The sequence below is a fragment of the Thamnophis elegans genome, chromosome 2, assembly GCF_009769535.1.
Source record: "Thamnophis elegans isolate rThaEle1 chromosome 2, rThaEle1.pri, whole genome shotgun sequence".
Lineage (NCBI taxonomy): Eukaryota > Metazoa > Chordata > Lepidosauria > Squamata > Colubridae > Thamnophis > Thamnophis elegans.
In genome coordinates this window covers 136,931,939-136,955,387 of record NC_045542.1, presented here as the reverse complement: position 1 = coordinate 136,955,387, position 23,449 = coordinate 136,931,939, and the positions used below count along the sequence as shown (strand labels likewise).

Here is a 23,449-nt window from a genome sequence, read left to right as displayed (position 1 = left end):
GACTTAAACTAACCAGAGTTATGCCTGGTTAGGATGTGCAGATCATCAATGAATTCAAAGGCTGTAAGCTAGATAGGGAAGTGAAACACATTTGGGAAGTAGGCACTGCCCAAGCACACTACCAAGAAAACTGCATGATTTTATCCATTCAGAACAAAGGAATTCAGCTCCCCATACAGGTATCTTCTATTAAGTCAATATGTAATTGTTGAACAATCATATTAGCAGCTGTTCATTGCAAATCTAACTCAACTTTACAACAAATGCTCTAGGCAGAAAATAAAATTTGGCGATAGGAAGAGTAAAAGACAGCCTGAAGCAGCCACCCAAAAGGTAAATATTGCTATATTGTGTCAAATGGTATGCTTGCAAATATGCAAGAACGGTAACATACTTCTGCTGCAATTTTATTTTATTTACAAAGTGTTGAGGCAATTTAGAATTAAAACACAATGCAATCTAAACTGTACTAACACAAATGGAATTTATTAATGCAAAACAAAACAAACATCGGCAGCTTCAAAAAGGTAACACTTGAAATGTGCAAATGTATGTTTCCTTCCCTAAAATACAAAGGAATTATTCAAGTGGGCCCAATAAACCCACTTACATTATAACCACGTTTAAGCCTTCTAAATAGGCGAAAATTACTTCAACCCACTTAAGCCTCTCTAGAACTTTCCAATCCTCATTAAATATGGAATAATTTCATAGTGTGTAATAATTACTGTGGAATGACTGCAGCTGTACAGCCCACTCTTAACCATGTATTATGTATGTTAAACGAACACCAGCACTAGATTTGTACGTGCTTGCTTTAGGGATTACTGAAAATAGATAACAAGCAGCAATTTGCTTAACTGGAAGCAAAGTGACAGCAGAAGAAATTTTCCTTCTTTGACTTCAATTCTTCCTTTTAGCGACCTGTATAGTATAGCCATTTACTGTATATTTACTTTACAATATAACTACTCATTACCACTTATTTTGTCTTTTCACCCTATTTCCATATCTATAGGAAATGCAACAACTACTGAAACATTATTGAAATGGAACTAAGGCAAATTAATCTGTTCACAAGCTTGAGTAAGGTAGTACTTGACACGACAGAACAAATTCTATGGCCCCTACGTCCTGAAGGGCCCATTTTGATTCCTGGGTCTGAAATTCCAGTATTCCCATACATTAATGGCATTTCCACTTCTTTAACTCTCCTAAATCTAGTTTTAAAATACACCTGAAAATGACCTGAGCAGCTTGACTAGTCTTGGATCTATGAGTATATCATGGATATAGGCCCATGATGGCGAACCTAAGGCATGTGTGCCACAGGTGGCAAGCGGAGCCATTTGTTAGGGTATGCGACGCGTTGCCCTGTCAGCTCCAGTGCTGGCCAGCTGATTTTTGGCCTTCTTTTAAGACCGTTTTTTGTCCTCCGTAGGCTTTCTTGAAGCCTCTGAAGCATGAAAAATCGGTCCTACAGACAAACTGGAAGTTCAGGAGCTGGGTCGCACGCGCATGCGTGCTGGGTCATGTACATAGCATTATGGGTGAGCATGCCTGCGCAAGACCCCCCTGCCCCCCGCTTTTGACGCACAATCCAAAAAAGGCTAGCCATCACCGATGTAGGCTATAAATCTAAAGGTGGCAAAGAAATGCAATCTAGTCAACTCTTTCTGGCTAATACCAGAGCACTAAAACCTTTCAACCAGTCATTATTTGCTTGATGGCCAGCAACTAAGCAGAGTTTTTTTCCCCGTTTTCACAAGAATAGAAGAATTTAAAAAATGTTATTCATTCCCATGGTGGTATGCTAGGGCGTGGCACGACAAAACCACGCTCGTCAAAATAGTGGTGATAAAACCGCGTCGCTAAAGCTGCAATGTCATCACCACGCGTCATCACCACCGCGACAACAGCACGGCGACAGAAGGGCGCTTTAAAACAGCGCGGTGGCAGAAAGCCTATTTAAATTAAGGTAAGGGTTAGGATTAGGATTAGGTTTAGGTTTAGGGTTAGGGTTAGGGTTAGGTTTAGGGTTAGGTTTAGGTTTAGGTTTAGGTTTAGGTTTAGGGTTAGGTTTAGGGTGCTGAGTGCTTCGGGAGGCGAGGATTTGCCCTCCGCGGTTATGTCATTGCGGTAGGGTCGCGTTTTCCTTAGTGCTTCGGACGGCGCGGATTTGCCTCCGCACTTAAGTTGGTGCGGATAAGGGCTTCGCGGTTTTGTGATGGAACCATACTAGGGACCTACAAATGTCTAATGCTGGAACATAGGCAAGTCTGCCTTGGGTTTCTTTACTAAAGATACTAGCAGGTCAGGGGTGGGTTCCAGCAAAGACTGCTTCTGGTTTGCTCAGGGATGCACTATGCGCACTAGCTTTGTGCACACATGCGCGTATGCGCAGCATAACTAAAACTGTTCTGCGCATGGGCAGAAGCAAAAAACAAGATGGTGGCACCAAGGGAGAACTGGTTTGGGGTGTTGCAGGCCTGGGTCCCTGCCGGTTCCAGCGACCCAGGCCACCAAGCTACTACCAGTTTGGCTGAACTGGTCCAAACTGGTAGAATCCCACCACTGTAGCAGGTGGCAGACTCTCAGAGTTGGAAGCAAAAACACAAGGGAATTGTCCTTTCTGCAGCAATATTTATTGCTTACATAGCATTTTTACACCCATCAATGCTGTATCACTGTGATAGTGATATATTAAAATTGCTCACAATGGTTACAAGATTATGTAATTGATGAGGGATTCATCCTTCCTCTATAACAGGAGCATGCCTTGCTCCCCAAGACCAAATGAAGGTTCTGGGGTGACATTCTGCAGTTGCTGCCAATCTTAATTTCAGAAGGCCTTAAGTAGTTGACCATGAAGGTAATTCAAAAGGGCAGTAGGTTCACTAAAATGAAACTGAAGTGCGGATAAGGGGAACAGTTACTCGCACATATCAGAAACGTGATCATATGTGGTGCTGGCTGCCATTATATTCCAGCAAAAGTCCTGAATTTGAGCACTTGATCAAAAGCCAGATACATCATTGATTACCTCAGGAAATGTGACATATTCTTCCCACCTTCACAGGGTACTGTGGGAGGTTAAGATAATTTTCTGGAAATCTAATACTTCCAAATTCTTCTCTGTTGAAGTTGATGGACATCTATTTAGATCAGGGAGTGTCAAACTCAACTTCATTAAGGGCTGTATCAGGATTGTGTTTGACCTCAGGGGTGTGTGTGGCCAGGATTGGTGTGACAACCTCAATGTCACTCATGTTGGGGGCGCTTGTGGAGGCCTGAGCACTCTGCCAGCGAAAACGGGTTCGTGAGGTCTTGGATGCAACAGCCTCCTGCAACCCTCTGCCAGTGAAAATGGAGCTCTGTTTTCACTGGCAGAGGCACCATGGGCCAGTCCTTTGCTGTTTCCAGGGAGGCCCAACGGGCCAGATCTAAGCACCTGTGTTTGAGTGTGACACCCCTGATTTAGATCATTTAAATGTGGACAAATTTATATGGGATTTAACTATAAATGGCTACTAGCTTTAACGCCAGTTTTCATTAAGAAATCATAGACAGCATACTTTAAAGAGCAACAGAGGACAATGCCTCTGGCCATGTTTATGGACTTCCTGAATGAAGCCAGTTGGAGAATGCTAAGCTAGATGGACTGTTGGCCTGATCCACCAGGGCTCTTATTATGTCTTTCCATGAAAAAAAACAATCTCCTCCCTGCTGTCTTTCCTTTGATTTACACTTTTTCTGGCTTCCTCTTCATTGGTAATCGGTAACTTATGTTTACTTTGGACATTTCCTAAATCCCTTGGCTCAAAGTTTCTAATTTTATTTTGGAAACAGCAACCTAGCTCAGAGCACAAGAAACCGTTAAGCACATGAGGTAAAGTGAAGAGGAAGTAATCAATTATATGTGTTATTTGCCAATTACGTTAAGAACGGATATGTGCTTCTTCTGAATATATACTTCTGTGGGTTTTGTTCTCGCAAACATGCAATATTTGGTAGTACCTACATGACTCAACAGAAAAGAGCTAGTCAGAAGCCTGGTAGAAATATATAGTCTGGTACTGGAGAGTTGCTATCTCTTAATATATCAAGAAACTGAAATAGCTCTGAATACCATTTATAGTCACAGCAATCATCTATAGCAGCTTATTCTTTCTTAAACTAAACAAAGGGCAATTATTTTCTACTAACAAGGTTATTATTATTTTTTACCGTTCAGTAGAAACTCATTATTCCTTTATGTTATTCCATTTTAAGTATTGGCTAGAGCTTTGTCACCTTGGCTTGAATTCCTAAGAGTGCCACAGAATATGAGCAATATTTCTCTCTCTTTTTTTTTTTTACTCATTTCCTTGCCACATTCCTCTCAAACTGATTTAGCACAGGATTAATTCAGCATCTATTGGTCCCCTGGACTATGCTTTGTCATTTCTCACCTAGCACTAATATTATTCCTGTTTTCAGACCCAGAATTCTTGCCACCATTCTTGACTGCAATGCCTATTTAAGTCATTGCCTTGCATAACCAGAAACAATGCTTTGAAACAGTGACGGAATCCAAGCTTGGTCCTGTAAATGTTTGGTTTTCAGATGCCAGTTCCTTTAATACTCTATTTGGGCATACGAGGGAAAACCACACCCTTTGTGAATGTCTGTTCTTGAATAATTGGTCGAATCCCCCTCCCCCTGCTGTTTGCTGGTTCATTTAGAAAGAAGTTATTCCTCAAATCGGTGGAACTACTGTACCAAATCTGCTGTTCAGTTTGTACATGCATGTCGATAGAAGATGCCTGGCAATAGCTGATGCTGTTTGTTTGTTTCCTTCCAATTTCTGCACATTGCTGTGTAACTATCAAAGATTTCATTATATCATTTAGCTAAAAGTTACATCATATGTCATGGCAATGGATTTATTGATGAATGTCACTTGCATTGCTTGTCTTCACAAATTTTTAATACACTGATTTGGTCTTACGCAAAAAACCTAACGGTCTAGTGCCATTGCAGAGAACAAAATACTGTGGCAGAAGCACATTATTCAGATTCACTTATGGTGTTACAAAAAGTGATAAAAATATCTAAGGACTATGGAAAAGTGTTAAGAATGAACTGTGCTATATAGCCGCGAGGCACGCAGAGCCCTCTCTGTGGGCACGTGAGCCGTCGTCCCAGCATGTGCACACGCCTCCTGTCAGCCAGCTGATAATCGGGCCTGTCACACATGTGCGGGGGGGGTGCATGCGGGAGACACACGCACATATGCAGGGGATCTCGTGCGCATGTGCGAGGGCGTGGAATCATGAGCACATGCACAGGGGGGCTGAGGAGTGTGGAGGTGTGGGCCCCCCCACAGCCTGTTTTTGGTCTCAGGAGTTTGCAGAGATGCCTATTAGGCCCAAAATGAGGCACGGGGTGTGTGTTATGCATGCATGCGCGGGGGGCGGGGAGGGTGTCACGCACGCATTGCATTATGGGTGTGGGCTTTTGGCACGCGATGACAAAAAGGTTAGCCATCACTGCTATATAGAGTAGTATATTTATTACGGAATTTCTGTCATGCTTATGACCATAAGAGTAGTAAATTGAGAACCACCTGGACTTTCCTCTGGAAATGGTTATCTCAATGGCATCACTGTGGTGTCAAGATATGTCCTATATTTCAAAATATGATTTGGACTTTCTAAATTATCTACAAAAATTACTTTACACCAGGCTTCTCAGATATATAGGTCTTGCATTATAAAACTTCACCTCCATGTTAGCTGGGGATTTGAAGATTAAAGGTGAACTCTTCTGATGGGCATCGGATTGTGGAATGCTGCGCCAACTGCATTTCTAAAGAATTATGTACATCAAAACAAGGGAGAGTTTTGGAAGGATTATGAATGACAGCTTGAGACAGCAAATAACAAAGTGGCGGAGGGTTCAAGTTGAGACGTTAATGAGGTTGTAACCTTGTTTCTGTCAATTTGGATTTACTAATAGCTGGCTTAATTCAGTCTGTATCTTATTTCTCAACAAATAACTGGCAAACTACTTATATATGTCAGAAAAGGTGACTTTTTGATATGTGTTTTTTCAATCGATTAGCAAAACTAACCTGAAAAGGAGGTGAGGCAAACCGAAATAAGAAATCCAGAATGGTTGGCAAAGAGAAAGAAAGGACTTTAAAACAATCTGATAGGACTAGAATATGCTTTATTTAGTGGAATAAAAAGCAGTGTGTATTTTTTTTTAAAGAAAAACATTCCTGGTAGTTTCCTCAGTCACATGTTAGAGATTTACAGAGACTAGACACAGATACACACACACATCCAAATAACACAGAGAGAGCCTGGAAAGCTTTAGAGAATCAGCATAGCCCATCAGATATTCACCTCCCACAAAAGGGTGGGCAGTAATTTTGCAGAGGAGGGGTATCTAATGCTTTCCAGTTGTGGAAAGTTGTAACAAAAATAGTGAGAAACAGAGAGGAAAGCAATGGAGAGACAAGGCAAGTTAGTTACTTTGCAGCTAATTACTTCAACTGGGTAAGTCTTACTAATTCATTTGATGACCTAATTTTAAGTACTTGTAATACGTGTATTAGGCTTGAATGTATTATGCTCATACTGTGATACCAACAATATCTCACTCTCTTTTTACCAGAAGCTTGTTGGAAACCGACAGGATTGTTAGAGTTGAATCTTTATTTCTTTCTTCTTTGTGTAAAACGAGTACAAAATCCCAAGATACTGTAAACTACTGCAGCACTACTCAAATATGTATATATTAAATATATTTACTCCAGTTGAAGTTAAACCTCTTTGGCATTCCTATTACCCCCTCATTTCCCATGACATGCAAATAGAGCATGTGTGGATTATAAATCAATAGAAAAACAGCAAAATATGTATTTTCTTGTTGTTGTTTTTTTAAAAAGATTTCCACAGTCTGTAACTTTATACAGAAAATGTGGTAAGAAATTCTGCCCTGTATATTGCAGTCTTCACTTAAGCAACTGACAAGAAGGCTGACATCAAAAGAGATGTTTAAATTGGAGGAGGTTGCTTTCTTAGTTTTGAATAATTGTCTGAAAGGGGAAAGTTGGCTCTTTCAGAGTTTGAAGAACTGGGAGTTACATTACTCCCCCCCCCCCTTTCAAATAGAAATTCAGCAAGGGGAAAGCAGAAAGAACTATATGCCATTTTGCATAAGTGAATTGTTAGTGCTGCATCTTTCATAACTAGATCATATTAGGTAATTTAACAGCTTATATATAATTGTGTCATCTTGATGCTAAATTGTATTACACTGGGCAAATGTTATGGTAAAAGATGCCAGGGTCTTAGTTCACACCTTCATTCTGTATATAACTCAAAACTAAAATAAAGTTATATACTTTGCATCTATTTTGAGACATCCTGTGTGATAGAAGTAATGCGATGTACCTCTCCTATATCAATACACACAAGTCATAATTCACTGAAGTCTGATTATCCTGTAGAATATAAAGGACATGGGAAGACAAATAGGCATCAAGAAAACCCCCTTGGTGATGGTTATTCATTTATTTAATCAGCATGAAAGTATGGGGTCAAAGTAGGCAGGCAGGCCCCAGTGTAGAGCAGAATCTCAATTTGATAGAGGGGAAAGTTTAATCTTTTGTATGTCAGACATCAATAAGACTTTTCTGTTTCTTTTGTTTTTGGTTTTAACGACCCATGTCATGTGAAAGCTCCAATTAGTTTTGAAGTGGGTGCATGACCAAGGGAGTAGGGATAAAATCTGTCTGGTGTCAGGCTCCTATGCTTTGTTTCGGTAGGAGAAACCCCAAAAGGGAACTATGTATTGTATATTTAACTTACTAGGTCATCTAACCAATTTTTTTCCTCTTAGATCAGTATTAATATATCAGGTTGTACAGCCTCAAGTACTGAGAATTTTCTAACTATTCTAACCGTTCTAATTATTACCTGCCTTGCTCCGACCTCACGTATAATAATCTCCCTCTTAATGATTCTTATTCTATTTTAACAGCCTTTGGAGAAAGGGGTTTTGAGGCATGGACACAATTTAAGCAGGTTTTATTTTCAGAAGGGCCTTCATGTGTTTCCCCTTTTTTCTTCCACCACATAGACACTCACTTTGTAGATCTTACAAAGCTGGCTGAAATTGAATGCATGTGCACCAGAAGCTGTCTTATATTGAGTCCATTCACACAAATGTTCTCTATTCTGCTTAGATGTGGGTCTATTACCAGACTTTGCTTGCAAATATTAGGGACTAAGGCTGTTGTTTTCTCACTGTGTAAATCTATTCCCTGTTCACAACTAAGTACTTCTGATCATGCCAAGAGCCATATAAATTGATCATCAGTTCAGAAATACACATGGCCAATTTCACATGAAGGATTTTGAGATTTGAACAATCATTTCTAAATCTAATTGATCAAATACTTAATTTGCCCAAAGCCACATACAAAGCACATTGGTGGTTTTTTTTTTAATCAGCATATTGTTCCACCTAATGATACACAGTGACTATTTCTTGATTTTACCTTATCCTACTAAGATGTGTGTTACTTTTAGGATTTTTTAAAATAACACGGGCATCACAGTAACTAGTCACAATAATGTAGGGATATGAAATGTTTTGCATTTAATTTGGAAAGGATGCTTTGGAGTGTATGGGAGTATGAATGCAAGGCTTTTTGGTAACTCAATCCTAGAAAGAGACAATGCTGCTTTAATGAGATTTTAGCAAATATTGCATTTATGGTCCTGTATGCTCCAAAGTATCTTTTGGGAACTGAATCCATGCTTACTGCTGAATGTATCTGGGTCTAGATTTCAGTTTGCTGACAGGCACACCAGAACCCGGAAGAGCAATGGGCGATGGTTCCCTGTGCCACTTCCAGCACACGTACCATAGGTTCACCACAGTGGTGGGTTTCAAAAATTGTTTGAACCTACTCTGTGGGTGTGGCCTCCTTTGTGGGAGTGGCTTGTCACCCATGTGACTGGATGGGAGTGGCTTGCCACCCATATGACTGGATATGAAGATGCCGACAACACTTGTCAGAACCACCTTAAATTACCTCACACACAGCACTGGCATGCATAAGAATATGATGTAAACTTGTTTTTTAAAAAGCATCTTTGGTTTGCGTTAACACAACTTCAACACACGCAATGTTCTGATTGCACCACAAACGCAGTAGTCATCCTTACCTTTCACAGAGGCACTGAGTTTTATAAATATGAGCATGATAGTGTAGAATAATCATATCCAAAGATCAGTGGTGGGTTTCAAATTTTTTTGGAACCTCTTCTGTAGGTGTGGCCTGCTTTCCAGGTCCACTGGTGGAACCTCTTCTAACTGGTTCGGTAGATTTGACAAACCGGTTCTACCGAATAGGTGCGAACTGGTAGGAACCCACCTCTGGTTCACCATCACGACCCTAGGGTCAGGCTCTGAATTGAGACATAAGGCTTTCTGGTTTGTCCAATCACTCTGGCTGTCAGTAGAAGCCAAATGGAAGTGCTGTGAAGCACATTTTCTAATTTTCTAATTTCATGTTTTTCTAAATGAGACATGGTACAAGTTAACTGTGCCATAAAAATTGTCTATTTGTTAAGAACATGTTTGACGTAGCCAGCAGTTATTTCATTCAACTCATGGTATTCCTGAAGAAAAGGTAAAGATGTCTCCAAATTAAGCTTGACCTTTAGTGACTATATTTCTGATTTCTCCCACCCCCCCGGCCATAATATTATAGAAGTGGGTCCCCACTTCTTTCTGGGATTTTATTTTTTTCAATTTCCCACTGTAGCCAATAGCTTTGGAGCTTTCTGGTAGTTCCTGATACAATTATTAAGCATGGTTGGTAGGCTCCTACCTATGAAAGTTCAGTTGATGTAAAAGCTTAGGTTAATAAGGTCTTCGAAAACAACTCTTTTCTAAATACTTTGAATGTAACTTATTTTATACCAAACTATTTGTCTACTTACTTCTTTCCAGTCCCCTGTTTTCCAATAATAGAATGAACATTCGGCCATTTGACATTCCTGTTCAGAAGCTGGTCTGCTTGACTGGCGGCATTCAGGTTCTCTAGCTGTTTTTGAAGCAGTAAACTGGCAGAAGACGTTTCTCTGCTGAATTCCTTTCCCACAGGATACTGAACACTGGAGAGAGTCAAAAAGTAAGTGTCAAGCACTTTGCCTGTGTTTTTAAAATCTCTCTTCATTGGGGAAATGTTCTTAATTCAAAGCTTATCAAGAACTTTTTTGATCTTAAGACAGACATATGTCGTTGCGATTTTTCAGAAAATTTATTATTTCCATATGTAGCACTCTTATACGGGGCTGATCTGAGGCACCACAGAGCTTGGACAATAATCTTGAATAAGTTCATTTGCTTATATTGTAATTATATCCTCCCATTGGGACACAGACACAGTTATGTTATGATCAAGTATACTATTAAAATAATAGCTAACTGTTGTATCTACTTTCCATCTGATCAATATATTTGCATTCATGTTTAGAATTTCAAATCATCGCACTGTAGAGGAAAGAAGATAGCATAAATATGCACAAAATCATGTTTATAACTTACATCTAAAGTATATAATTGACAACAATTTTGTGTTTTACTGTGCCTAAAATCTCCTAGCGAAGGCAAGTGTCTCAATATATTTCATGGCATGGCTGGTCTTTATTTTGAGCCACATTAGCCTATTGTTTCCAGGAAAATATGATGTAAAAACCATAAGTTTACACGTGGAAGAACATTCATTTTCTTCTATAAGAAGCTAACCTATTCAGTGCATGGCAGGTATCTTTTCTTTTATATTAATTATCATTGTGAAGCCTTAGGTCTTATTTGCAATGCATGAAAACACTTGATCAATCATCACTGCACTCACTGATAATGAGTATTTAGGTCTAAGGCTTCTCAACAACAGGTTGAATGTATGTGTTGCAGCCTAATGAAGATGTTTACAAGGAAGACAATCCTAATCCCAAATTAGATTTATTTTGGAAAGCTTATGCACAATTCTGCAGCCTAACTATAGCAATGACTGATATACTTGTCCGACTATTCTCAAGGGCAATTTGATTCTACTAGGATAATTACATTTAGTGGGGAATGGCTAAAAGTCAAGAAGACATATAGCTGAATAATAATCTAATGTTTACCATTTTTGAACTTTAAAGGCTTTGCAATAATGCAAAAAATATTAAACAGCATCTTATAATTTACAATCTCTCCGCTTTGTAAGATATTTGGAACACCGATAACTGGTATAACATTTAGTCATTGGAAGGTAGATTATAAAAGTTCCAGTTAAAGCAGGAACAAGTTTATAAATTAAATAACATCACATTCTTAAGTTATACTTTCTTTTTTGCATTTACAATTTGTTATAAATTACTATACAAAGAAAAAGAAATATTCCACAGAAGAGTTTCTTTAGCCTTTGTTGCCCCATAAAATGGATAAACCCAAAAGAATAAGCTGACTGTGGACATTCCTTTAGATTATAAATATTTATGAAAGCCAGTTTTCTAACCCTGAAAAGTGGAACACAATATAGTTTCATTTCTACGTTGGCTGATGCAAATATTTCCCATATGGTACTGTGCTTTCCATTGTGATTAATAATACTGTTTATTTTCTGTATTCCTCATGGGAGAAGTGGAATAATTTAATCACAGCAGAAGAAATTCACTCTAAAATTTAAAGCTATCTCATATGTATAGTATTCAAAGATTTAAATCTCGAGAATATATGCGAACATATGAATCTGGTACTTGTGTAATTCCCCAACTAATATCATGGGGATAATTGTAAGCTTATTACTTCATAGGGGGAAGTTAAAACATTTCCAATAGATAAAGAGATTTGAACTGCAAATCACAATTAGTCTAAAAAAACACCCTACTCTTTTTAAACTTGAAATTAAAAAATAACCTCAGTGAGGCATAACCCCAGCAAAAAAACCTGAGGTTATGTTTCCCCGTTTTTTTTAAATACTGAAAATAATATTTCTCCCCATGAAAAATGCTGCTTTGCTGGCTGTCCCCAATTTGCTCTTGAGCCTTATAGAAATGGGCATTTCCATTTTGGAGCATGTTCACAATCTCAGTTCATTAAACATGTTTAGGCTTTCATAAAAATTAAACATCTTTCTGAGGCTTCTATAAGGCTCTCTTGAGCCTTATAGAAATGGGCATTTCCATTTTGGAGCATGTTCACAATCTCAGTTCATTAAACATGTTTAGGCTTTCATAAAAATTAAACATCTTTCTGATGTCTTAAACTTCAAATTGGGTGATTTCCTGCTATTTTACTCTCCCCTCCAAATAAATGCAGGCATAGATAGACTGCCTTTTTTATTTGTGTAAGCAGCAGAAGAAGATATGAATGAAGGAACAGCAGATATTTCTTTGGTTCACTGTCTTTTAAAAGCCGAAAACAAGTATTGGGAATATGTGAGTAAAAAGCTTGTCATTTAAAAAAAAATCTGAAAAAGACAAAGCTTTTAAATAACCAACAAATGAACTGCAACAGCAGAGACTGCTTTGCATCTTCATTGTATCTGCTGAGGAGGGATAGAAGTCCTAATAAAACTCTTAGCCTAGATTATGCAGAAATGAATTGGTATTTAAATATGTTTTGGGACAGAAGTCTCTTTTCTGGATTGAATTTATAGAAAAAAGAGCTTGAGTGCTTTATCATAATGTAGATAGCAGTACAGATATTAATAGGTATCCAAGAGCAACAAATGATCAGCTTTGAATAGCAATAGCACTTAAACTTATATACCACTTCACAGAGCTTCACAGTCCTCTCTAAGCGGTTTACAGAGTCAGCATATTGCCCCCAACAATCTGGGCCCTCATTTTACCCACTTTGGAAGGATGGAAGGCTGAGTCAACCTTGAGCCTTGTGAGACTTGAACTGTCGAACTGCTGGCATCCGGCAATCAGCAGCACTGCAGTACTGCACTCTAACCACTGTGCCACCACGACTCTGAAAGTGGCTTTGCTAACATGACCGCATGTAAGAGTTATTCAGAGTAAGCCAAATGCAAGAAATGTTGGTGATGGGCTTACAGTTGGTAATTCAGAGGCAAAAGAAACACTGGGTAGTTAGTGAATTGCTTCGGAAGATAATAGCAAAATTATCAGCCATTACTTTTACTACTTATTAGGAAATAAGATTTTAAGAACAATTCTGCTGATTCAGACTAATGTTGTATGCGGCCCTACCTGATTACCAACTTAGATGCCTATGGGGAAGTTTCAATCAGCAAGTAATAACCAGGACCAGGCTAATTCTCTGACCGAACTGTTTTAGAACATTTTGGAATGGAAATGGATATCATTTCTAATAGTTATGTCAACCACCTCTTTCCCCCAATTGGTGTGGCTCCTCCATTGGGTAAAAAAATAGGGTTAGAAGTAACATTGGGAGCAACTGGCATGAACCTCACCCCCAGTCCAGTTGGGCAAAGGGATTCTAGCTTTCGGCATCCATGTCTGCAGCCGCTTGCTTTCATTATTTTTCATCTCCAATCCTTTGTGGTTTTCAACAAAGATTGTCTGTTTAATGTAAGGACATCTCCCCCTGCCCCAAGCAATTCAACGTCCTTAATTGGGGAAAACACTCCTACTTATGGATAGGTATGGTAAATACTGCAGTAGTCTTTTTATAAGGCATTTTTTCTTCCATAGCTTTTGCCCCCAGTAAATTTAAAATTTCATGTCTCTCTCCTTCCTTTCTTCTTTCAGTCCCTCGGATTAAATTTCAAGTCCCTGCTATGTTATCTCTGTGTTATCTTATACCTAAGCTTCTCGACTTTCGGGACCTTATGTTGCTTTTACATTCCTTTTCAATGACCAGTTCTCTGTGACGCCTGAAGAACTAGGATTTGGAAATGCTACAGGAGCTGTATATTGCAGGAGCTAATAAAAAAAATTGTTTTCAACATTGGCACCTAGGCACTAAGAGGCGCCACATTCTAAGACACATTGTTTTAGCCTCCTTATCCTTTGATTTTTGCAACAGTTCAGCTAGACAAAATGTGCCACTGCACTGTGCCATAATGAATAACATCTTTTTTCTAGACTGCCATTCTATAATGGCAGAATCTCAAGTTCCCCCATGGGTGGCCATAAACACATTTTGTAATTTTTTTTTTTTAAAAAAATAGTGCTGCAGCTTTATAGCCAGATGACCAGATGGCTTAAATTGATATCACTTACAATATAAAGGTGACAGACACTTCTATTTATAATGTCTGAAAAATATAGCCCTCCTGGCTAGGCCTGATAAGCTTATACTTGAAATAACCATTAGCATTCAGATTATATACAATCTTACACTCAGTTAGGCATGCTTACCCCACTAGTGTCAATGGGGCTAAACATATGCAACTGGGCGCAGCACTGCAATCATAAATCTTTTAATTGCCACATCACAACACATTATCATAGCCTATAAATCATGCTGTAGACTTGCTAATTTGTGTTTCTTTCCAAAATGGACCCAATCATTTTGGATAATGGTTAAACAATTTAAAATGTCTATTTTTATATTTCTTCATGCTTTTGACAGACTGTTATGCATTCTCCAGTATGCGTTTATTAACTTCCAAATTGTTTAAGTTATGAGTTTGATAACGAGAGGCAGCTATTTTGTTAAGGAGACACAAAATAATATATTCAGCTTTTCAAATTTGCTCCAAATTGTGATAGGTGATCTGATTAACATTTGGTACAGATGGACAAATATTGGGGGTTTATCAAGGAGACCCAGATCATCTTCTTTTCTTTATGCTCCTCCTCACTATAGCTGGTGTCAGGGCTTGATATGTTTAAAATGTTGTATTCAGAATATGATGTGGAAAGATAAAAGACCATTGATTGATTTATCCACTGCTTCTCCTTGCAGCATCCATCTATCTGCTACCCATTTATTCTCTATGCTTACTACTTCAACTGAATTTTTGGGTGGAACTTTTGTCTTCCAGGATGCTCACCCATCCTCAATTCCTCCCTTCCCTTCCCCTCCTCCCTCCGTCAGAAATCCTCCCACCACAGTTAAGCTCTGGATGTAATCTTCCACAATTTGCCTCCCACCCATATATGGATTTCTGGGACTCCCAACTCCCAGAAATCCCCATAAAAATGTGCATTGCTGGGAATTCTGGGAGTTATAGTCAGGGGTGGGTTCTGGCTTCTTTTACTGCCAGTTTGCTCAGGGACGCGCTTCAGGCATGCACACACTTGCTGCGCGCATGCACAGAAGTAAAAAAATTGCTTCTGCACATTCGCAGAAGCAAAAACAAGATGGCGGCACCTATGGAGCTGCCGATAGAGCCAGTTCGGGTGCATGGCCAGCCAAGTTACTACCTAGTTGGCCGAATCGGTCGGAACCTACTTCTGGTTATAGTCCATATATACAAAGGGTAAATCTTGGGAAAGGCAAATCAAGGTGCTCAGGCTCCTGGGTAAAGGAATAGTAATCCCCTAGCTTTTATTCTGACCGAAGAATAATATTAATAAATTGAAGGCATTGTTATTATGTAGTCAAAGGTATTCACATTTTAGGACCAGAATGTAACCGTATTTCTGATCACTTGCTTTATGTTTGCATGTTCTTTGCTATTCTCCCTCTTTCTTTCTAGGTAATTTCATTTTTATTCTTTTCTTTCCTGTTTGCCATCTAGCCCCTAGCAAGAAGGGAAAGTTAAGGCCAGGCATTCTGCTATTCTAGGCTCTTTGACCCACCTCACAGTTGCCTGGCAACATCACGCACGGGTCCCTCCCATTCTTCTCTATTTATAAAAGGATAGTACATTATAACAGCCTTTTCTGTCAATTACTAAGCGGAATAGTTAAAGCACAGACGAAACCAGAGGTCTGGCATTTGAGGCAATCTCTGGGCTGCATTAGCAGAAATAATGTTCTTCCATGTAGATTCTCAGCACTTTCTTCAGCTTACACTCAGAGGCTCAGATCTCTCTTTTCAATAAATGATGCTGTAGCTTTAAAGCTAGAGATTCCAAGGAAGGTTATTAAGAATGTATGTGTGCAGGGAAGATTATTACCCACGCAGTTCTCTATTATACAAGATAGTCTATATTTTAGTCGCCAGTTTAAATTTAGTGGGCGTGCCTGTATGTATTCAATAGGAAGATGAGGATTTCTCCCACCCCCACCCCCAAATAATTATTAGCAGATTGGGCGGGATAGTCATTTTACATTCTCTGAAAAGAGACCGTGTTAGTAAAAATGAGCTTAGCCTCACTGCTTACCTGGTAACTCCTAATCCTTTTTGCAATTCCTGAGAAGGGCTATGGGGGTGTTACCCATCAAAAATTAACTGTTTATGGAGGGGAACAAGAGACTGAAGGACAAAGCTGCTTAGTAATTATGAATCTTTTCCCTATATAACCTCAGATTAAATAAAATATGTTCAATGTTATATTGAATATATAACATACAATGTTCAGATGTTCACAGTCTGTAGGTGTGAAAAGATATGTATGTGAGGGGTCAATTAATCTGAACAAACAGATGTCTTATTTTACAAGTAATTAATTTTAACCAGCATTTGTTAGTCCAGTTAATTTTGACTTCATTTTGCTTTTTTAGGGGAAGAGAGATTGGTTTATGCTGGTGTGCACACACCCAAATGTTTATCTGTACTTACTAATACTAATGAGCATATGCTGTACATATAAAGTGGGTGAGATAGACACATTTAGTGGGGAAATACAGAATTGGTTTGGTTAAAAGTTGAAAATCCTAATTGGCCAGAGAGAGAGGAAGAGAGAGGAAGGAAGGAAGGAAGGAAGAGAGAAAAGAAATCTGGCAGCATACAGAAAAATCATTTTGTGGTGATAAGTACTTGTTAACCCTCCTGGTTTAGAAGTAGGGAACATTTTCTCACATTAGGGTTGTCTTCCTTTAGTACATCTGAATAGACATATGGACCATAATGTCAGATAAATTAAAAGATCCAGGTTCTGCATCATACAACAAGAGAAGCAGTGGAGGAAATCCTGAAGCTAACACAAGATCACTTTCCTTTTGGTACTTCATCTCAGTCTGATGGATCAGCCCAACCCCTCATCTTTAAAAGGATTGGGCTAAAGGGAACGGTGGTAGTGGTGATGGTGATCAATTCAGAAATAGAAAGAGAGGAACTTAATACTGAGTCCATAGTGTCTCTGTCTATCAAGGGTGGTATTCACTTACTTTCCCTACCGGTTTGCAAATGTGAGGGCGCGCGCATGCACTTTGGCTTGAAAACATGCCTAAATAGGATGGAATAGAGCCACGGCGGGTGGGCAAGCCCACCTGCCATTTCCACTATCTGTTCGTGCGAACCGGTCCAAACTGGCTAAATACCACCTCTGCTGTCTACATATGTCTATGTGTTTGGTATTGATATAGAACCCAAGAACAGTTTTTTTCAAATGAATAATGAATGTTCAACATGTTTCTTGCAAATACCAGTTTCTTGTTTCTTCCCATGCAGATTACATAGGAAGTTCAGTATCTGTGAGAGCATGAAGTATATACTCTAAGTATTTTCAGTATACACCTGCGAAAAAGGTACACACGCTTCTCAGTCTTAGGCAAATATGACCAAGAGTTACTATGTAAACACCTTACCTGTCCCCAGTCTCCTGATTTCCATTTTGGGCACCTGCCATCTCTACACTTCCTCAGCACATTGGGTTTAGCCAGTTGTGCACAAAGGCTGTTTTCTAAAAGTTTCCCATCCTTCGACATGCAATATACTTCTCGGTACTTCTGTCCTCGTCCACAAGAAACAGAACACTGAAAAGAAAAGAGGGATGCTAATGTACCTTACGCACTTGGTGTTAAACACTTACACATATTTTAAAAAATACAGCATTTCAAGGGAAAGGAAAAGCATGCACCAGCTGTTATAAGCTTGGCGTTCCCCTGTTTACTACCCTTCTCTTTTTCAGTTTCTGGAACTCTTCGAGATGGTGTCTCCAATCTCTCCAAATAACATGTTCAGTTTTTTGTCTTTTAGGCTGAAATAATTGTTTGCTGTTGCTTGCTAATTACACATATGTATAACCAGAAGGGGCTTGGGATTTTATGTACTTTTTGTAGCCAGCTCCAAAGATGGGAAAACAGATGCAATGGGACATGATGAGCCAAGCAAAAAGCACAGCACGAGTATATTGGCTGCAAGCTTTGTAGTCAAACAGTGACATTCAACCTCCTTCTGCTGGTTCATTGAACTTTTACAAATGTGACCACTTCTGGCATATGGGCCCCTGAACCATTTTGATTTTAGATTAGTATCTATCAAAAGATTTAGGAATCAAAAGGAATCTGGAGGCAGAGCAGGAATTTAATATGACAGTTCCTTGCTCAGTGGGCCTCTTACACAGCATGATGCAAGCATATTCATTTTTCATTCCTTCATTACATGTTAAACAAGTCATTATGTGTTATTTCACACACAGTGCCTGTTTAATCCTGAATCCTATACACAAATACATTTTCTTGTGATCTCTCAAAGTAATGATCTCCTGTTTTCTTTCCAGAATGGAGTCAATACAAGAAGAGGCAGCTCACTAACACCTAGCAGGTTCTTGGCTTGGTTGACAGAGATGATAATCAGTGCAAGGGCTTAAATGGCAGGTTTTTTTTTTTTTTTTAAAAAAATCTGATTTAAGGTAACCATAACGGCAAGAGCTGGAAAGTATTTATTTTATTATTAATTGCATAATTACCACCTTTTATGTTTACAGTGCCATTATTGCTTTTACGAAACATTGGCAATGTACTCTTCTTCCAGTATATACTACTGTTATAGGATATCCAGCCAAATGATAAAATCTGTCTGTGACTCACCACTAGCCATTTTGCACGCTTAGAAGAAATGGTTTCTCTTTTTTTCCTTGTTACTGGCCAAATTAAGTCAGTAATTATCATTTGGATCCTGAATATTATTAGGTTCTATTGTGCTAGCTAGATGGCATGCAAAAAATCTAAAACTTTCAGGGCATTATAAAAATATAAGATCCACAGTTATAATTAGGAAAGCCTTAATGTTAAGCTTTCTAAATATTGCTAAAAGGTATGGTTTTATATTTGGAAAGTAACATAGATCAATGTAAGCATTACTTAACATTTCTATATTCAATTGGTGAATTGCTGGACCTGCATTTTATTTACAGATAGTCCTTGACTTATGACCAATTGCATAACAACTATTTCAAGTTATAAGGGACACTCCAAAAGCCACTTACAACCTGGATTCGAATTTCGGATAAGTTCAAGTCTGCATTTATGGACGTTCAGAAACTACCCCACATTTATGGCAGTTTGCAGTGCCCTGCAGCAGTGCTGTGACCATGATTTACAATGTTTTTACTTCCAGTTTCTGGCAAAAGAAAAGCCCCATAGTGAACAATGGGTTTGCTTAATGACTGTGGTGGTCTCTTAGCAATCACAGCATTTGCTTAATAACCACCACAGAAAAGGTGGTAAAATTGGGTCTGACTACATGGTGACCTGTTTTACAACTGTCACAACTTACGACCAAAATTGTGGGCTCAATTACAGTGGTAAGTCTAGGACTTACCTGTATTTGAAAAGTTGATATGTTGCCTATTACTTTTATGGCTTCAAAACTAAGATAATGCAATATTCATTAAAAACTATTAAAAGATACAATGAATAAAAATGTGTGTGTGTGTGTGTGTGTGTGTGTGTGTGTGTATGTATGTATGTATGTATGTATGTATGTATGTATGTATATATATATAAGCAGTTAGCTTCCTCCCATAATTGGGGCTTACCAGGGGTTGTAAAAATCTAATAGATACCTTTCACCCTGGATTCGCTGATAACGGATAAGAGCCTGTGGCTAATGGCTAAGAAGTCTGCCTAGTATGTAATATAGCCCAGGTTCAAATCCCAGTAAGGGTATGGCTAGCTGATGAGAGCTAAATAGCTTGAAATAGATCTATACTAGTCTCCCTTTATTTATTTATCAGCACAAATAAAAAACATACATACATACATACATACATACATACATACATACAAGATTTTTTTTTTTGGGGGGGGTGTTTCTGCCTGGATGGTCTCTTGTGACGAGCCGAAGGACAGAGAATGGAAGTAGTGATCTTCCTCCCATATTTGGGCATACCGGGGGTTGTAAAAAAATCTAATAGATATCTTTCACCCTGGCTTCGCTGATAACGGATAAGAGCCTGTGGCCTAATGGCTAAGATGTTTGCCTAGTATGTAATATAGCCCAGGTTCAAATCCCAGTAAGGGTATGGCTAGCTGATGAGAGCTAAATAGCTTGAAATAGATCTATACTAGTCTCCCTTTATTTATTTATCAGCAAATACTATATATATACATACATACATACATACATATATATATATATATATATATATATATATATATATATATATATATATATATATATATATATCAGCACAAATATAACACACACACACACACACACACACACACACACATATACATATATGCCTTTTAGTATATAGGACAGACTGCTTTAATTCCAGTGGCAGTTTGTTTCATAGCATGCGTTGGGCAGTGGGAAGATAAACTCAAACTCAATTTGGATGTTAAAAGCATCCATGATGGGACTACAAAAGAACTGTCCAATTTATGATTTGAGAGTAGGGGAAGGAATCTACAGACAACAATTGAACCTCAGCCATGTAAAGCTTTAAACACATTGATGTGAGGTGAGAAAGCCATCCATGAATGTGTTTTAGTACCAGGATAATGAGAAATATCAGTCACTGCCTGTAATTTGGCATCTTGGATCTACTGGCATTTTCAGATTATTTTCAAAGGCTGTTCCATAAAGACCATATTACAATAATTGAAGCTTGAGCTTACTAGCTCATGAATCACCAAAGCCAAGTTTCATCCAGATAAAGTAAACGCCTATAAAAAGTTGCCTTACCATCAAAGTGATACATGGCTGTCCAACATCAGTGCTAAATCCAAGAAGATCAAAACATTATTCGTGCCTCTAGCACTGAGTAGTGTGTTTGTAAGGATTCAGGGATATGCAGTGACTCTATATTTCAAGCAGTCTTTTCAGATACTTGATTTTTTTAAAAAAAATATTGGAGATTTATTGAAAATACTTATATGGCTGCCCATCTTAAGAGCCCATCTTGGTGGCTCACAACCACAGTCCCCCCCCCAAAAAAACTGGTGTTTCAGCCTCTGATGAATTCAACATCACCATATCTGGCTCCTCCCTCACCCTATGCCAGTGTTTTGGGAGAAGAGACAGCTCTTTTGGCCTTATGGAAAGCCAAGAGAGTAGGGTTTGCCCGATATCGGGCAGGATGTCCCACAGGGCAAGAGTTGCTACAGAAAAGACACACTTCCTAGGTTCCACACTAGATGGCAGCATTTAAGGGAAGAGACTGAATCTTTTGATCAACATATTGCTAACGAATGTGGAAACTAGCAAAGTGGTAAGGCAGGAGCTCTCCCCTAACTGTACCCGCAGTTCTCTCCCCTAAAGGGAGTTGTCCATTCTGGACCCATGAATGACCGCACATTGATACAATAAAGAAAAAGAAGTATAACCTTCTACCATTTCCATGTTGTGGGCTCAACATGAGCTTTTACCCATACTTGTACCCTTGGTTGGTCAGCTTCATTTTCCTTCACTAGCCCAGCAGATATCCCTTTGTGACCAGGGAGCCATCCTAGATCAGCCAATGGATTACTTTAAGGATAATAATGTCAAGTGCCTATGGCTTCCTATTCTCTGTGAGCAACTAAGCCCTCAACAGAACTGCTTGTTGGATTGAGATGAAATTCCCTAAGCAATCCCCAGAATCCCCAATAGAGAAAACACTAATTGTGCAGTCCTTGCCAGATGTCTTAATTATTAAAAATAATAATTAATAATTGTTAATAGTTTTGAAGAACTTTCTGAGAAATGAAAATAAATTTTACAATGTTATTTGAAGGGATTAAAGATTATAGAAGAAATAAAAGGAAGGGACATAAAGCTGGTTTATTGGATCAAGGTTAAACCAAGGAACACTGGTAACCCTTAGTGGATTTTTGCAGCTATCTGGATGGAAATGATTAGGTTTCATGGATTTGTTATACATAAGAGATGAGATATGGAAAAAGAGATCATTTGTTGCATTTTAAGATAAGATAATAAGTTACTAAAACTGTTTACACTTGTGATGTAAGGTGAGGTCACTTTTCTTTTTCTTTATTATATTCTTATTTTTCTTCATTACTTTTCTCTTTTCTTTTTTGTTTTATTCATCCTTTACATTTTCTTTTTGTTTTAGTTTGCATTAGTTTGTATTGTTGTAATTGTAATCTTTAATAAAAGCACTATTAAAAAAACCCCAAACATTATTCAGACACAAATCCACTACAGCAGCCCGGAACACCAGAAAAAGGAAACAAATTGCCAATACAACATAATGCAACAAAATGGATACCCATGCAACTTTATCAGCACAAGCTGTGAAAAGGATAACACCCAACGATCATCAGTTTGAAACAATCAACAGACTATTACAACTACATTAGATCACCATTGCATACAAAACAACTACAGCCATCTAAAACATCTTAAGCAAGCCAAAAAAACCAGTAGCGCAAAAAGGAAAAACAGGAGTCATCTATAATATATAGTGTAAGGACGGTAACAATCACTATGAAGGACAGACATGCAAAAGACAAGAAGAATGCATCCATGATCTACAGTCAGAAGACATGATGAAAACTCTTTAAACTCATATCACAGACTTAACCACAATTTTAATGGGGAAACTGTTAGCATCTAAGATCAAGCAAATTTCAAGTTGCTAGGAAAACCGAAAGCTTGCAATTCAGGCAAAAGAATCACTAACAGACCCAAAGAGATAAACCATATTTACACACCATTCACCAGAGAAGAGAAAAACTAAGAATTAAAGAGAAGGACCAGAGCATATCTTCTCCAGCAGCCAATACCTCGATAAGCAGTTATTAACACCAGCAAACAATCAAGCAAAATGCAATATTCTAAGCAAAGAACTACCAAGGAGAGAATCATACCACTATCAAAACTGGCAGAGTAAGTCAATATAAACAAGATGTTAAATCCCATACTCATTTGCATCAATAATATCACATAGTTGGCTAATCAAATGTCTGCAAACAATCAATCTTAGACAGCACCAAGGATTCCACAGTTCAAATCTGAGCTATGCACATTTTCTTCTATTGAACTGTAATTGCCCTATTCACCACCTAAGATCATTGGTGGTAAGAAATCTTACCTGGATCAGAAAATGATCCAGACTCTCTATATATCAAGATACAATAGCTGAAGCTGCCTTCATGTGTTAGAAATTATTTTG

At 38.4% G+C, this 23,449-nt stretch overlaps 1 protein-coding gene across 2 annotated transcripts in view; it reads right to left on the bottom strand.

The window, feature by feature from the left end:
* ADAMTS9 (ADAM metallopeptidase with thrombospondin type 1 motif 9) overlaps window positions 1-23,449 on the bottom strand; it is a 168,164-nt gene that overhangs the window by 19,051 nt on the left and 125,664 nt on the right. For both annotated transcript variants that reach the window (XM_032211696.1, XM_032211697.1), the window contains exons 29-30: window positions 17,691-17,858; window positions 10,008-10,181 (exon numbers count right to left, since the gene is read on the bottom strand). In XM_032211696.1, coding sequence (XP_032067587.1) covers window positions 10,008-10,181; window positions 17,691-17,858 — 342 coding nt within the window. The remainder of the gene's footprint in view (window positions 1-10,007; window positions 10,182-17,690; window positions 17,859-23,449) is intronic.